Consider the following 14,584-nt stretch of genomic DNA (forward strand, 5'->3'; position numbering starts at 1 on the left):
ACTTTTTCCTTGGTTTATACTTGGGCCAGCTATGTGACAGAATAACAGATTCATGATGCAAACATGGTGTTAAATATAGTCACAAGCTGAACAGGCTTTTTATTTTCAGAATTTGGAAAACAGTTTTCAATATAGAACACAAAAATCGGGAAAAAAAAAATCAAAACTAACAATTGAAATACCCAAGCAATAGAAGAATTAACTTACCATTTGAATTAACATCTGGATAGCGACATCAGAATACTGGGAGATCCAGTTCTTGCACTAAAAAAGAAGCAAGTGTGCGATAAGCACAAGTAAACACTGTTTATTTTGCACAAAAAACCCACACACCTTTCCTCAATCCCTTCAGTCAAAAAGAAGCAGTCTGCACTGCTCCTATCTAATGGGCATAAATTACAATAACATTTGATCAAGCAAACACTGAAGGCCAGTCTGCTCACAAAGTTTGCCGAGCGAGCCTACAGGGCCCCCAGTCACCCCACCCTGGTTCTCCACCCACAACGATAATAGCTTGCATCTTCAACTGCAGCCTCTCCTACTATTAGGAGCAGGCCCCCTTCCAGTCAGCCCTCCTTTTTGGCAGGAAGAGAGGTGCGAAAAATTGGCAGAGCCCAGGTGGTGTGGCAACCTCTCCCAACCCCACCCCTTAGGTGAGGGAGGCGAGGCACTCTTCAGTGCCCACCATCTTCCAGATGGCAGGTGCCCACCATCTTCCAGATGGCAGGCACTCTCCAATCAGGACTAGGGATTGTGCCCACTCCCCCACGTGGGGTGAGCACACCAAGGGTGTAGTCACTAAGGTCAGTAGCCCATTGGCTACTGACCTAGAGACCCCTAAAACAACCCTTATATACAGTATTTAGGGGCAGCCCTGAACTAAGACGACAGATTCCCACAACCTACGAAGAACGACGAAAAAAGATGCCCAGCAAAGGAAACTACAGAGAACAAGTGACTTGGCCCCAGCCCTACCGGCCTGTCTGCAGTTTCTGGAGATCTTGCGCCAAAAGTCACCTTGTGCTGCAGCCAGCAACCTCCAGAACTCTGGGATGGACTGACTGCCTTCAAAGACCCGATCTCTTGTGAACAGCAGCTCTGTTCAAAAGAAACTCCCAAGACAGACTGAGCCTGCTGAGGACAAAGGAACCCACTGCCTGGAACAACCACTGCACACTTGGCCTATGACCCAAGTTAAAGTGGTCCACCAGTCCCAGTGAGGTCACCCAGCGCTCCAGAGTTACAGTTCACCGTGGGTTGACCCCCTCCAGGATTCCCAAACGTCGCCTGCAGCCTCTGCAAGGAGACCCCACCGCCCACTGAGAGTGGACCTGCAAGATGAAATCCGACCTCAAGACACCCCTGCATCAGCTGCCCTGGAAAAAGGAAGCCCAAGGTGCACCTAGTCCAGAGCCCTCCAACTTACCTGCCCAGCTCTTGGTTCCTCCCAGAAGTCTTCGTGGACAGAGCCTGCAGCCAAAATCCAAAACAGACAACCCCAACTGAAACAGGGCACCCAAACGCCAGAACAGCACCCAGCTGCCGGTGCACCTTGTGTTGAAACTCTGATCCTCCCTTTGCCCTGAGCCCAATGCCAGGACCTTTGCTCCCACAATCTTGTGGCCTGCTCATGAGCAGCCACCAACCGGAGGCCCCCTATCCCCCTTTGGATAACATTGGGTCTGAGCACTCTGCACCCGGCCGCCCATGTGCTGCTGAGGGTGTTTGGAGAGTGCATACTCAACCCTGGTTCTAACTCCAGAATACCAACTCCAACACAGTACTTGCCTGCAAACCGTTCAATTAATTTCCTTCCATAGGATTGCATGGACTTTCCTTGAAAATTCTTCCAAGTAAAAACTGCAAATGTACTAAGTGAATTAATTACCTTTTGTCTATGAAATGTCTGTGTGATATCTAGGCACATCACACTGATTACTGTGCACGTTACTTTAGTTTAGCAAAAGTAATCTGTAAGGCAACTGAAAAGTAATTTCGAACTGTTAACTTACCTGTAATTCAACCAACTGCATTTGCACCTGCATTCAACTGTAAATCACTGTATAATATTTTGCAGAGTATTATTTCACTTACCTGCACCAGGCTTGGCTTTAGAAATAACTAAATATTTTTATACAAACAAATTGGTCTGAGTGTGACATTTGCTGCCAGAGTGTGCACAACCAATGCTTAACACTAATATCTGATAGAGCCTTCCTGCTCACCCACACTAACAATAGAGTAACGTGCTACCTACTTTTATGTCTGCCTAACTTTGGGGATCCACTGGACTCCCTGCACACTATACCTTACTTTGGTATAGTATATACAGAGCCAGCTTCCTACACATGTCCATCAGGTCCTTCAGACAAAATGGTTTGGAGGCAATCTCCTTGCGAAATGTGCTCCAAACCTTTTGGTATCTGTGTCCGCTTCTTGCATCACCCAATGGACCCAAAGAGCTATTGTGAAAGAGGATACCACCTTATATGGCTTTTTCAATGCAATGAGGAGTGGTTGTTCACCCAGAGGGAGAACCTAGTAATTTCCTCATATGCCTTCAAGCAACGCACAGCGCATAACTTGGGGGAGTCATTGTGAGAAAGTGGCTCTGTATATACTGTTCCCTAATAGGTACAGGGTGTACAGAGTCCACAGTCCCCCAGAGGCTGATAGAGGTCAAAGTTAGGTATGACCTTACTCTCAAAAGTGGTAGCTTGGTCGAGCAGTAAGGCAGTACCAGAGGACAGTGTAAAGCATTTATTGTACACACTCAGTCAGCAAATGGTTTCACACACTCAATAACTGAACTCTAGGCCAATGGTTTATATATATATATATATAAAAAATATATGCTTGTTTTATTTTTAGAACCACAAAGGGGGTAAAAATATACTTTCTCAGAATGAGAGGTTGAATATAAATACTTTTGTCTTAAGCAATAAATGTGTAAACAGTCACAGTTGGTTGCAATAAACAATCCTATTTCCTAAACATAATGCATTGAGCTCAATGGTAAATTCAGGTTATTTGTAATAAATTACTTTTCAGATTACTTTTGGAATTCCAGGTCTGGCTCCTAGAACCAGCCTTGGGTCAGTATTCAGAATCAAGTGATGAGTCGACTTAATAACTAATGATTTTTAAATAATATTTAGCTATTTCAAAAGTTAGCACTTAGAAAATATTTCAAAGAAAACATTCAATGGATCTCTATGGCAAGAAATTCAAATTGCGGGTAGAGTACTTTATCGTTACTTTAGTAATCCAGGACTGGGTACCTAGACCCAGGACTGGGGTCCTTATCAAAAACAGGTAAGTAATTTCGTTTGCAGAAATGGTACGATTTTTAAAGAATATTTCATATTTGCAAAAATAGACACTTAGAAGAAATTTCACAGAAAAGCAGACAATGGTTTCCTATGGGAGAAAAATGAGTTAGAGGTAAGTATAGTTGTGAACACTTTTCAGGGTCAGGGCTGGGCACCAAGATCCAGCACTGGGAGCTCACCTAGGAGCAGGTGAGTAAATTCGTTTTTGTCACTTGGCTGATTTTTGGTGAATTTTTGCAGTTTTGAAAAGTTACCCTATGAGGAAAATGAAGTTAATGGTTTAAGGGTAAGTACTCGACTGGCAGAGTTGAAATTCCGGGCATGGACTCAGGGGTCCCCCAGTGTCAGGTAGGTACAGTTGGTTCACCCTCAGCGGTTTCAGGACGGCCGGGTGCAGAGAGAGTTAGGCCCAATGTTATCCTATGAGGGATAGGGGGGCCTTGGTTGGTGGCTGCTGTCTGGCAAGCCACGCGGCTGTGGGAGCTGGGCTCCTGGTCACTTACTCAGGGCAAGTGGGGAAGTAGGTTAGTGTAGAGAGGGCACTGCCAGGGCCACTCGGGCGGCTGGGTGCAGGGTGCTTTTGAGCCTTCGGGCGCTCAATGGAAATCAATGGGAATGTTCCGGTTTGGAAAAAGGCTGCAGGCTCGGGGACGAGGATATTTCAGGTGCCACCACCACTTCGAGAGGTAAGTTGGGTAGTTGTAGGTTAGGTGGGTACCCCGGGATTGGGCACAGGGGGCCGCAGGGCGCCGGGTGCCTTTTGACGTCAGGAATCTTACCCTCTGGTTGATCGCGGTTGGGGTGGCACTTGGTTCTGAGGCTGCAGGCTTCTTCCGGGATGTCGAGGGGGGTCCTTGGGTGCCGGACTCGGGGTCAGTCGCCGTGGGGTCGTCCTCGGGGTCTTTGTCCACTCCGGCACTGGCCAGGCTTGGCTGGTGCAGAGTGTGTTGGGTCCGCGGTTCCGGGCTGCTGCCAGGGGTTAAAAATAGGTTTGAGTAGAGCCTCTACTCATGGGAGTCCCAGGGGCATAGAGCCAAAAGGTAGCCAGGTCCTCCGGGGTTGGTGAGGTTGCTGGCCACGAGAGATGCCGCGCTGGTGCAGGTTCGAGAGTCGACAGGCCGGTAGGGCTGGGGCCTAAGCAGTTGGTGTCTTCTCTTTTTAGCAGCTGCAGGGCAGGTCTTTGTTCTTGCTCTTCTTGTAATTTTCTATCTGGAATCTAAGGAAGGAAGGTTCAGGGTGCCCCTAAATACTAGATTTAGGGGCGTTACAGGTAGGTGAAGGCCAGGGACCAATGGGTCCTTGTCCTGGGGTGGGTACACCCCCTATCCTGCCTCTCTCCTGTGGGAGGGGGGCAGTAGCCTAATCCTGATAGGGTAGGGCCTCCCATCTTCAAGATGGCGAGAGCCCGGAGATGTGCTTCACCTCGCCTCCCCCACCTGAGGGGTGGGGTGGGCAGGCTGGCACATCCCCTGTCCTTGTATGGGGTTTCCGGCCAAGCTTCCCGCCAGAGTGGGGGGGTTGCAGTGGCCTGGGGAAACTCCAAATGGCGGCCTGCCTTTGAAGCTTCCCTTTGCTCATCCTGGGGGAGGAGATTTCTCACCTCACCCAGGATGTGCATTGTTGCAGGCCCGGGAGAGCAGGGGCTCTCCCACCCAGAGGTCCAGCAACGTGTCTGCTGTGTGGCAGCCTGGGCAGCCTCAGAGCAGACGTGGATTGTAAGTTAGCTGTAAGGGGGCATCTCTAAGATGCCCTCTGGGGTGCTTAGTACATTAAATCCTACACTGGCATCAGTGTGGGTTCAATGTGCTGAGAAGTTTGATACCAAACTTCCCAGGCTTCAGTGTTGCCAATATGGTGCTGTGGAGCTCGTGTTTGACAAGCTCTCAGCACCATGTACTCTTAAATGACAGCACTGCACTTACAGTGCCCAGGAATGGACCCGGGTACTGTAGGGGCACAGGGCTCCTGCGCCCACACCATAGGCATAATGCACCCAGCTAGAGGGGTGGCTGACATATGCCTTGGCAGTGTAGGTGATGGGCATGGTACACAGTGATGTGTGCCATGTCGACTCTTTGTTTTGTCCTGCACCCAGACACTCGGCCTGCAAGGGCAGTGTGTGTGTAAGGGTACAGGGCCTCTGAGGGTGGCACAATGAGTGCTGCTGCCCTTAGAGGCCTTCCCTGGCCACAAGGCCCTGGGTACCTAGGGTACCATTTACTAGGGGCTGACATGTGGCTAGGGTTTGCCAATTTGGAGTTTGTGTGGTTTAAGGAAGGAACATAGGCCCTGGGCACCTGATTGAGTGTACCCTGGGTTCCTGCCAATCGAAGTACATTCAGCAATTTAGCAAAAAGTGGGGGCATACCATGCAAGAAAGATGGCACTTTCACAGTCACTGAATGCTGGGTAAGAGATTATACCAGTATTTATTTGTTACACCGACTCACAGTAAAGACTACCCTGGAAACATTCTTGCAGAGACCTACCTACATGAATCCAGGCAAAGCAGCATTGCCAATTTGGCCGAAAGCTCCTGGTTGGATAGGTACTGGTTTGGGGGCCAGGACAGAAAATGGTTAACTAGATTTACGTCCCACAGAATCTAGTGGGGGGGGGGGGGGGGGGGGGAAGAGAAAGGCGGATGCCATGAAGCAGGGATTCTACCCAACCAGGGAGCCATCTACTGGAGCATGCCCTGCTGAAATGGCAGATCTAACTGAATTAATTGGACAGTAGGCTAATCCGCCCTCTGCTAGGTCAGACAGGAAAATCAATACCTGTACTTTATCAGCAACTATGGGATCCAGGTTCCGTCGCATACACCAACGAACCCATCTCGTCCAGGAAGTGTTTGGTGGTAATGTCTGCCCAGGCATTGTACAGGAAGAACTCAGCCCGTCACAAAAGGCCTGGCAGCGACCAGCGTCGCCTGTAATCTGCCATGCCATCAACTGGAGGAAACCCTCCGATACCAATCGATGTGTCTGGCCCGCATTCACCAAAGTGTGGAAGCAGGGAAGTTAGATTGGAAAATCACAATAAACTTCCAGAAGAACCAGAAACCAAACTTGTGAGCTCCAAATGGTGGCAACCACGACTCCCTCCACTGCTTGCAGGCGGACCTGAGCCAATGACTGAGTAATCATTGATAAAGAGGGGGGGGGGGGGGGGGTGAGGGGGAGGGTAGGAAGACATAGCACAGTTCCTGGCACCATTCCTGGAGATACGAGTGCGATGTCACCACCTGTAGGTACGGCCTCCAACTAAAGAACCGGGGAAGCTGGTAATCGAGATGCGAACAGGTGAAGATTCCTGGAGTGCCAATCTGCCACTTGATTGGCTTGGCCCAGAAGGTATTCAGCTGTGACCAAGATGTGATGCTCCAGGCAGAAGTCTTAGAACTCCGTTGCCATGCCCGCCAGAACCCCAGACCTGGTGCCCCCCTAGGTGATGGATATATTTTACCACAGAGACATTAGACATCTTTAGTAGGACACAGGATTGGATCCAGACTTTAGTTCAACAGTAAACCGCAAACAAGCCCACCAGGCAATTTAGGTCTAGACTGTTTTAATGATCAGCTTCCTGCTAGGGTGTATTCCACACACCGAGTGACCGAGCCCGACCTGCTGGCATCCGATTCAATGACACAATCGGGAACTGAACCGAATACTGCTCTTCCGTCCAACACCTTCATACAAGTTAGTAAGATCACAGATGGAGGAGGCCCACCAGGCGGGCAATCTGTTGGGAGAGAAATTTAGGGCATGGCCAGCGTCTGGCACAGTTTGCGCCTTATCTCGGCCATCTCCCGAGAAGGCAAACTCAATGCAGACTTAGAGTCCGTGATGGAGCCCAAGAAAGTGACTTCATGTAGCAGATTACAAAATCCAGGCTTTGCAGGAAGTCTAGCGAGATCTGAAGCTGGGAAACCAACTTCTGGGAGCATTGAGCAACAAGTTGTCCAAGGAAACAATTAACCTGATGCCCTGTGGCCTGAGGAACTTTCGCCTGCTAGAGTACCTTGGTAAAACAGCCTGGCGCGGATGACAGGCTTAAGGGTGAACTCAAACCTGACCCCCGCCACCGTAATTACAGAAACCCGCGATGGGAAGGAAAAACTGATGAACAGGTAGGAGTCCTTCAGATGCAGGCGCACTATCTAGTCCAACAGAAGCAGGACATCCTTAAGGAGAATAACCGCTCCAATTTGAAGTGGCAGTACAGCAGCCACTCATTGAAATCTCAGAGATTGATGATAGGGCTGTGGCCGCCTTTAGACTGGTCGACTGGAAAGATATTGCTGAAAATAAAACATTGGGGTGCAGGTCCGAGTGACCGATGGGTCACTTGTGTAGGAGCACCAACACCTAGTCGAGAAGATCGGCATCTTGGGCAGAGAAACATATGGGCCGTGGGTATGAAACCTGAAAGGTTGGTCGTAGAATTCCATGTGAAAGGTCTGAACAGTCTGCAAAACCCAAGCAACTGAGGTGCTGGAAGCCCAGGCTGAGAGGAACCCTGCCTAGCGCCCTCCCATTTGGATCAGAGTGGAGATTAAGAACTCACCATTTGAGTTGGCACTGCCTGCTGTCCTCTGTATCCAACTCTACCTTGGAAGCGTTGACCTTTTAATCGGGTATTATTTGTTGAAATGTGCGTTGTGATCTTGGCTGCACCTCTTAACTGGTCCCCTGGGATGAATTTTGTATGAGGGGCTGCCGACTGAGCGGCCCCTGCCTCGATCCCACCCCCTGGAAAACCGGTGGGGTAAACATTCATTTAATATTGGATTGTGCCTCACCCAACGAAGTGAAAGTTGATACATACTTTCCAAGTTCCTCAAGGACGGGTTCCCGAAGAGGCCCCCCTGTGCTACTGCCCCCCACCTCTGAAGAGGCCAAGTCTCCCAGTTCGGGGTTTGAGCTGATCAGTAAAGAATGGCTCTGCTGTCGAAAGGGCTTAGTTTGCATTACCCATAAAAGTTATGGTGTGCTGCGCCGAATTCAAGGCACGCTCTAGGGAAATCGGAGGGCTGGAAATGAAATTCTGGCCTCCTCTGCCATGTCCAGGATCTTTGCCATGGTCCTATGGCATCTAACAGCATGTCCAGGCCAGAGTGCCATAACTGGTCTATGCCCTTCTTAGGATCTGAGTATTTCTCTAAAAAGTTGCCCATTTTTGAGTCGATATCAGGGATAAGGGGACACCTCTCCCTCCAGAATAGGGCTTGGGCACTCTGTTCTGAGGCAGTTACGAGCCTCCTTTTCCAAGTGCTTGCGGAGGCAACCAGCAACAAACTTAGCAACCTTGCGCACAAGGCACTCACTGCTGACCGTGGATGAATAATGTTATACAGATCTCCAACCTGAGGTGGGGTAAGGACTGTAGTAGGGCACCAAGGCCTCGAGGAACCAGCCTCATCCTCCGAGCCCCCCCGGTAAAAATCACTATCTGGTGGGGGTCGGAATGAGGGGAAAGGCTCCAAGGGAGCAGACTCCTGCAGGATGTACTTGGCTAAAAAAAAGGTGAAGCACAACTCAGTCCCCACCATCTTGGGGCGGGGGGTGGGGCGGACTTAGCCAACCAGGGAAACCCATTGGTCCCAACCTTTTTACTAGACGCCCACTGACTTAGCCCCAGCCCTACCGGCCTGTCTCCACCTCAAACCTGCTCCTGCAAAATCCCAGTGTGTCCTGCAGCCAGCAAACTTTAAAAACCCGGAGGACCTGGGCAAGATTCATTCAAAGAGGAGGGCCATTTGCTTGAATCTTGCCCAGGATGCGGTGCCGTTCAAGAGGATGAACTCCACATACTCTTTTTGTCCTGCTTATAGTAAAGCTAGGAAGTATTGGTTAGTACCTTTATGTAAGAAATTGGGCTTTGACAAATGCTCGGTTGCTATGAGAATTCTTAAGACCGACACCTCAGGGCATATCGTCTTTGCACTATCAAAGTTTCTGATAGCCATGTGGTCCAAGAGATGGTTCATAATTGCGAATAGTAGACAGGGGTGATGGTATATTTCCATTTTTATGGAATTTTATTGTACATTATGAATTGACAATTTTATGTGTTGCAATGTCTGTTTTAACTTGTAAATCTTTTATGGCTGAAATTACGTCGAAATAAAGATCAATTGAATGATTGAAAAGAATATTTTTATACAAAAACAATTGTTCTGAAGTTCAGTCTTTGACTGTGTGAATTCATTTGCGGACTGAGTGGGTACAACAAATGCTTAACACTGTCCTCTGATCCTGCATTACTGCTCGACCACACTACCACAAATAGAGCGAGTGAGGCGCAAATTTACCTCTGCCTACCTTTTGGGTTCCACTGAAACCTGTGCACATTATACCTCACTTTGGTATAGTATACTCGGAGCTAGCTTCCTACACCATCAATAGCAGTTCCAAAACCTTTGTAACCTATGTCCAAAACACCTGAAATGGAGGAGCAAACAAAATGATACATACAGTCAAGTGGCCAGAGCCAACACTGGTGCAGCTGTCGCTGATGTTTTGCGGACCAAGGGATTGGTATGCTCTGGCCCACCTCGGACTGTGGAGAAGAGACGAAGTCTGGGGACAGTACTCTTACACATGGCCAACCATCGTAATACCACTAACCTTTTCCTGATGATTTGAATATTCAATATTGTTTCCCCCAACGCACTGCCTCTCTCATTTTGATGAACTGTGGGAATTGTAGGCAAGAACATCAAAACCACAGTAGGCGGGCACAATAAGGACTGCGGGGCGGAGCTCTACCACCAATGGGAGAGCAGCATGAGCTTTAAAGGTGGGGATGGAGTGGGAGCATGTTTTCAACGGCATCTGAGGAAGGCGAAAGGTCGACGAAATGCATTATGCCTGCATCCCATTAAAGACTTCTGCAAGGTATTCCCCGTGTGGCCTTCCGCTTCTCAAAATTGGAGGGGTTGTCGTGTATATATATATTTTTATTTATTTTCTTTAAAAAAAAGTACTGGACTCCAATTGTCACCTGCGAGGTAGACACTTCGCGGCCAAAATCCACGGCCTCTGAGAAGGGAAGTAACACATGCGATGTGGGGGTACAGCCGGTAGCGTGTAGGCCTTTTTATTTGCATCAAAGCAGCTAGTGTGACCATCAACTCACTGAGATGTCAGCACAGTTTAATTCTAGTTTCATACCTACCTTCATTTGTTGGGACACAAGCTGTTGGGACAGGGATTTGCTGGAATAATAAAGTCAAGGTGTTCTTTTGGGGACTCAGAAGAGGGTCTGCAGAAGATCTCCCTGTAGGCCGTCAATGGTCCACAACTGGACAGAATTGCCTGTGAACTTTTACTTCGGCGGCCCACACGGATTAATGGGTCAGAAGTTTCTACCTCAGAGCCTCTGTAAACAGGTTTCCCCCTCTCTCAGTGAAGCACCCGTTGCTACACATCCATACCTACCTGGATCACTTTAATCTTTCCTGAATTAACCTCAATTGAGGAGAAAAAGATGTAAAGTGTTATCTCCAAATTGAGGGCAGCAGAAAACTGGCTGGCTCAGACTTCCACAACTTTAAAATTTGATGAATATTACCTCTCATCACGAAGGCCATGCTGACCAGTGCTAGTTTGATACTCTGAAAACTTCTGTCCTACAGCCTTACCACCTTGAAAGCACCTGATCTAGTCTGAACCTCAGAAGTTATGCAGGGTTGGGCCTGGTTAGTACCTGGATGCGAGACCACCTGGGAGTACCAGGTGTTGTAGACTTTAAGATGATAAAGCAAGATGCAAAAGTAAGATGCAATATTCTTTTATATACCTTTTAAAGAATAGTCTTTTCTGCCTAATGCACACTGCAACAATTAAAACCGCTTGGTTAAGTGCAGTCTGCCAATTAGAATTTTGTAACAAACGCATCTTAGCTAGGGACTACACCATCTTAGGATGGTTTAGTGTATAAAGGAGATCCACTAGCTTATTAACAAGAGTGATGTTTCTGGACTAGGTTGCGAGTGTTGGGTCTACGGTTATTTTAAGAACTGTATTAACTTTTAAAGCACAATGCACTTCCAACTGGACTAGTAGCGAATGCCTCAACAGTACTACTCTAAAATACACGTACAAACATTTAAAACGAAATGCACTACAGCTAGTTGGCTTCAACTGTCACTGAAGGTAGAGTAGATTATCAGTAGTTAATGCACCTTTTCCATGTAGTGATGAACAGCAGCAGGCCCGCTACATACCAGACTAGGCTTCGAACGAATCTTGAAATCACTGTACAGACACATATTTAAAGTGTAATGCACTTTATCTGACTGCATTTTAATTGAGGATTGCAGATCTTGCCCGCAGTAAATGTAATTTATGTATATGTAGGTGAACAGCGGTCAAGCCATTGTATACCCGTTTAAGAATAGTGCTCTCACTTGAAGCGGCCAAGTTTCAGCCAACTCACCACCTGTACTTCCATGGGTGGCAGTCCACTGAATTGAGAAATCTATTTTGAAACTTATCCAGAGATGAAACTTATACTGAGACTACTCGTTTTTTCCCCGCTATGATGAAATGTTATATTGTTTGGTAAATTGTTTTGGTTTTAAATGAATGAACACAATGAATTTTCAGTTAGGTCAACTGTTCATCAACTAGAACATTCAATAAAATAACCTACCTCTTCTGCCATAGGCCCTCCAAAGTCATCGCACTGCTTTTTCAGGAACTCAAGATAGTTGGGAACAAACGAGGAGTTGGTTTTTATAGCGATGACAACATCCGAGATCAGCTGAACACAATCTTTGCAGACATCACCATTTGCCTTAATTAAGAACAAAGTAAACCTGAATGTTCATTTGACAAGACAAGCAATACAGGTACAATAGCACGTATAGAAACGAAGTCAATTTTTTTAAAAACTAACTTTTCTATAACTTTCACTCCTTTGGTGCGGCGTGCAAAGGTACGGACCAGACCTGCATCCCTACACCCAGACGCTCCAGGGCTGGTAAAGACTAACTGCTGGTTCTTTGGACCGTGGCCCCCTACCACCTCAGGTTCTGAAGGGGACCCCTTGGAAACAGATGATTGCAATAAACGCCAACACAAAACAGGCAATGAAGGAGCTCCGAAATGACACACTCAATAAAGGAAGCTGACAAAGATGGAAAAGTTACGATTCTTAAAGCAGATTATGTGAAAGAAATCAGACAACTACAAGATAGAGCGCATTACACCAGACTAAGAAATAAGCCTACAACAGACAAAAGAAACGGTCAGAGTATCTTGAAAAATATTACAAAGGTCTTACCACCAAGGAATGTCAAAACAATACCGCACGTGATTTGCACAGGTCCATTACTAGACTAAATTTTTTTGGGGTGGATACCAAAAGTAATAACCACACCAAAAGCGGAAAACGCTAATGGCAAATTCACAGACTTCGACTGGGGCTAGCAAAAAGAATATCCATGAACTTTAGGCACTCCCAAGCCACCCAAAATTAAGTGGAAACCAGACACCCACAAAACATTGTAGGCGCAAGCAGCTGCAAGTAGCCATAGCAGTGGCGTAACAGGACCCTGCATCCCTGGGGTGCCCCCCCCCATCCCCCCCCCCCGACCCCCCCGAACATGAGGCTTAACACTTCCCTATAAATTTATCCCATTAAAAAAAATAAAAAAAACACCTCACCCGTGCAGTGGCCCTATTTTTCTGTTGTAAAAGAGGCCAATAAATTAAAAAGGAAGAGCTCATACCACCTCTTCCTTGCAAGCACAAATAACTAAAAATCATACCACAATTTAATGAAGCATGCAAAAATATTTTATCGGAACAGAAGAATATATGCCTGCCATGAGATCCATTTTTAGAAGGGATTGGTTGAGTCTATGATTCTTTCATGTTTAAAAGCAAATTAAGAGGCAACCAATGTGCACCTGTGTGTGGTACAAGTTACTACATGGAGCAACTTTAAAGTAAGACAGGAGAGATTTTTGTACAGTGCACACTAAACTCAAATTTCAAGTTGCGGCATGTGTGGTAATGAGGAAAAAGGAGGCACGATGCAATAAGAAAATAGTACTCTAGTGTAGCATTTATATAGCGCTTGCTAACCCTGTATGGGGCACTGCAGCACTTACCTATATGGTCAGTAAACTATGCCATGTAAGGTGTGTGGTTGGAGAACAGCTGTCTTTGCTTTGTGATTGTGTGTGAAGTGTTTCAATGTCGTGCGTGATGTCCCATCAGGTTGCGGTTACAGTGTTATGAACAAGGCATATAGCAGTGTGGTGGATGACCAGGTTCGAGACAAACATGCAGTTTACGGTTTTCACTATGCTGGTAGCTTGGAACAGCTCTGCATGACCCTATGATTTCTTATGATTGTAGTTGGTTTAGCCGGTTACTGCATAGGTAAATATCAATTTGTTGAAGAGGGAAGCCGCTACTGATGCCAGGTTCTCGTTTATGTTGTGCATTGCAGCCACTAAATGGCTCTCCCTTTAGTTCTTTTTCGGGAATGAAGAGAATAGTTACTCTGGGAACAATGTGCAACAGTTAGTAGCTCAGTGATTTTCACGAAGGAGAAGTAGCTCTCGCTACAGAACAGCTGGGAAACCCCCGCTTTAAACTAACAATGTATGATCCAACTAAACTCATGGTGCACAAACACTTCCTGTAAACAAACATGTGCCTTCAACTTACAACATTAAATTACACTGCTAGGTTTTAGCACGTGCCATGCCTATTGAATTTGCTACACGTGAAAGTTCTGTCTTTTACATCACGGTTCAATAGTTATGCTTTATGAATGATATTACCCGTTTTGCGAGACCCACTTAATGTTCACAAACATTACTTTATGAATGTAAACGTTACAACTATTAATAAAATGTAACTGCTTTTGGTTCCTAATGTTCAGTCAGTTAAGCGAAATTTAAAAAAAAAAAAAAAATTCTTGCACCTGCGGACAAGCCAAGAATGGGACAGTTACAGAATTTCAATTAGATAAACCAAAAACAGCAACTGTATTCAAGTATCCCCCCCCCCCCCCAATCAAATATTACCTGCTGGGATTTCTCCTGGGGAAACATTAGCAACGGCAAATTGGCAATAAAAGGGGATGTAATTTTTGCTAAGTCCATCTCTGGTATCTCGTTGGTCTCCAGTTGCTTCTCTTCACCAAGAGAGCGCTGCAAAGAATGGCATAATCCAATGGCGCAGCATGCTACACTGGGATTATCCTTAATGGAGAAAAGACCA

The 14,584-nt window shown here is 46.8% G+C and overlaps 1 protein-coding gene and 1 pseudogene across 1 annotated transcript in view; one reads left to right on the plus strand and one right to left on the minus strand.

Annotated features, from left to right (window-relative positions):
* PSAP (prosaposin) overlaps positions 1-14,584 on the minus strand; it is a 153,435-nt gene that overhangs the window by 107,749 nt on the left and 31,102 nt on the right. Inside the window, exons 5-7 of the mRNA XM_085603468.1 lie at positions 14,389-14,565; positions 11,997-12,140; positions 208-264 (exon numbers count right to left, since the gene is read on the minus strand). Coding sequence (XP_085459594.1) covers positions 208-264; positions 11,997-12,140; positions 14,389-14,565 — 378 coding nt within the window. The remainder of the gene's footprint in view (positions 1-207; positions 265-11,996; positions 12,141-14,388; positions 14,566-14,584) is intronic.
* Positions 10,970-11,089, plus strand: LOC146867056 (5S ribosomal RNA; annotated as a pseudogene).

The sequence above is a fragment of the Triturus cristatus genome, chromosome 1_2 (genome assembly GCF_964204655.1).
Source record: "Triturus cristatus chromosome 1_2, aTriCri1.1, whole genome shotgun sequence".
Taxonomy (NCBI): domain Eukaryota; kingdom Metazoa; phylum Chordata; class Amphibia; order Caudata; family Salamandridae; genus Triturus; species Triturus cristatus.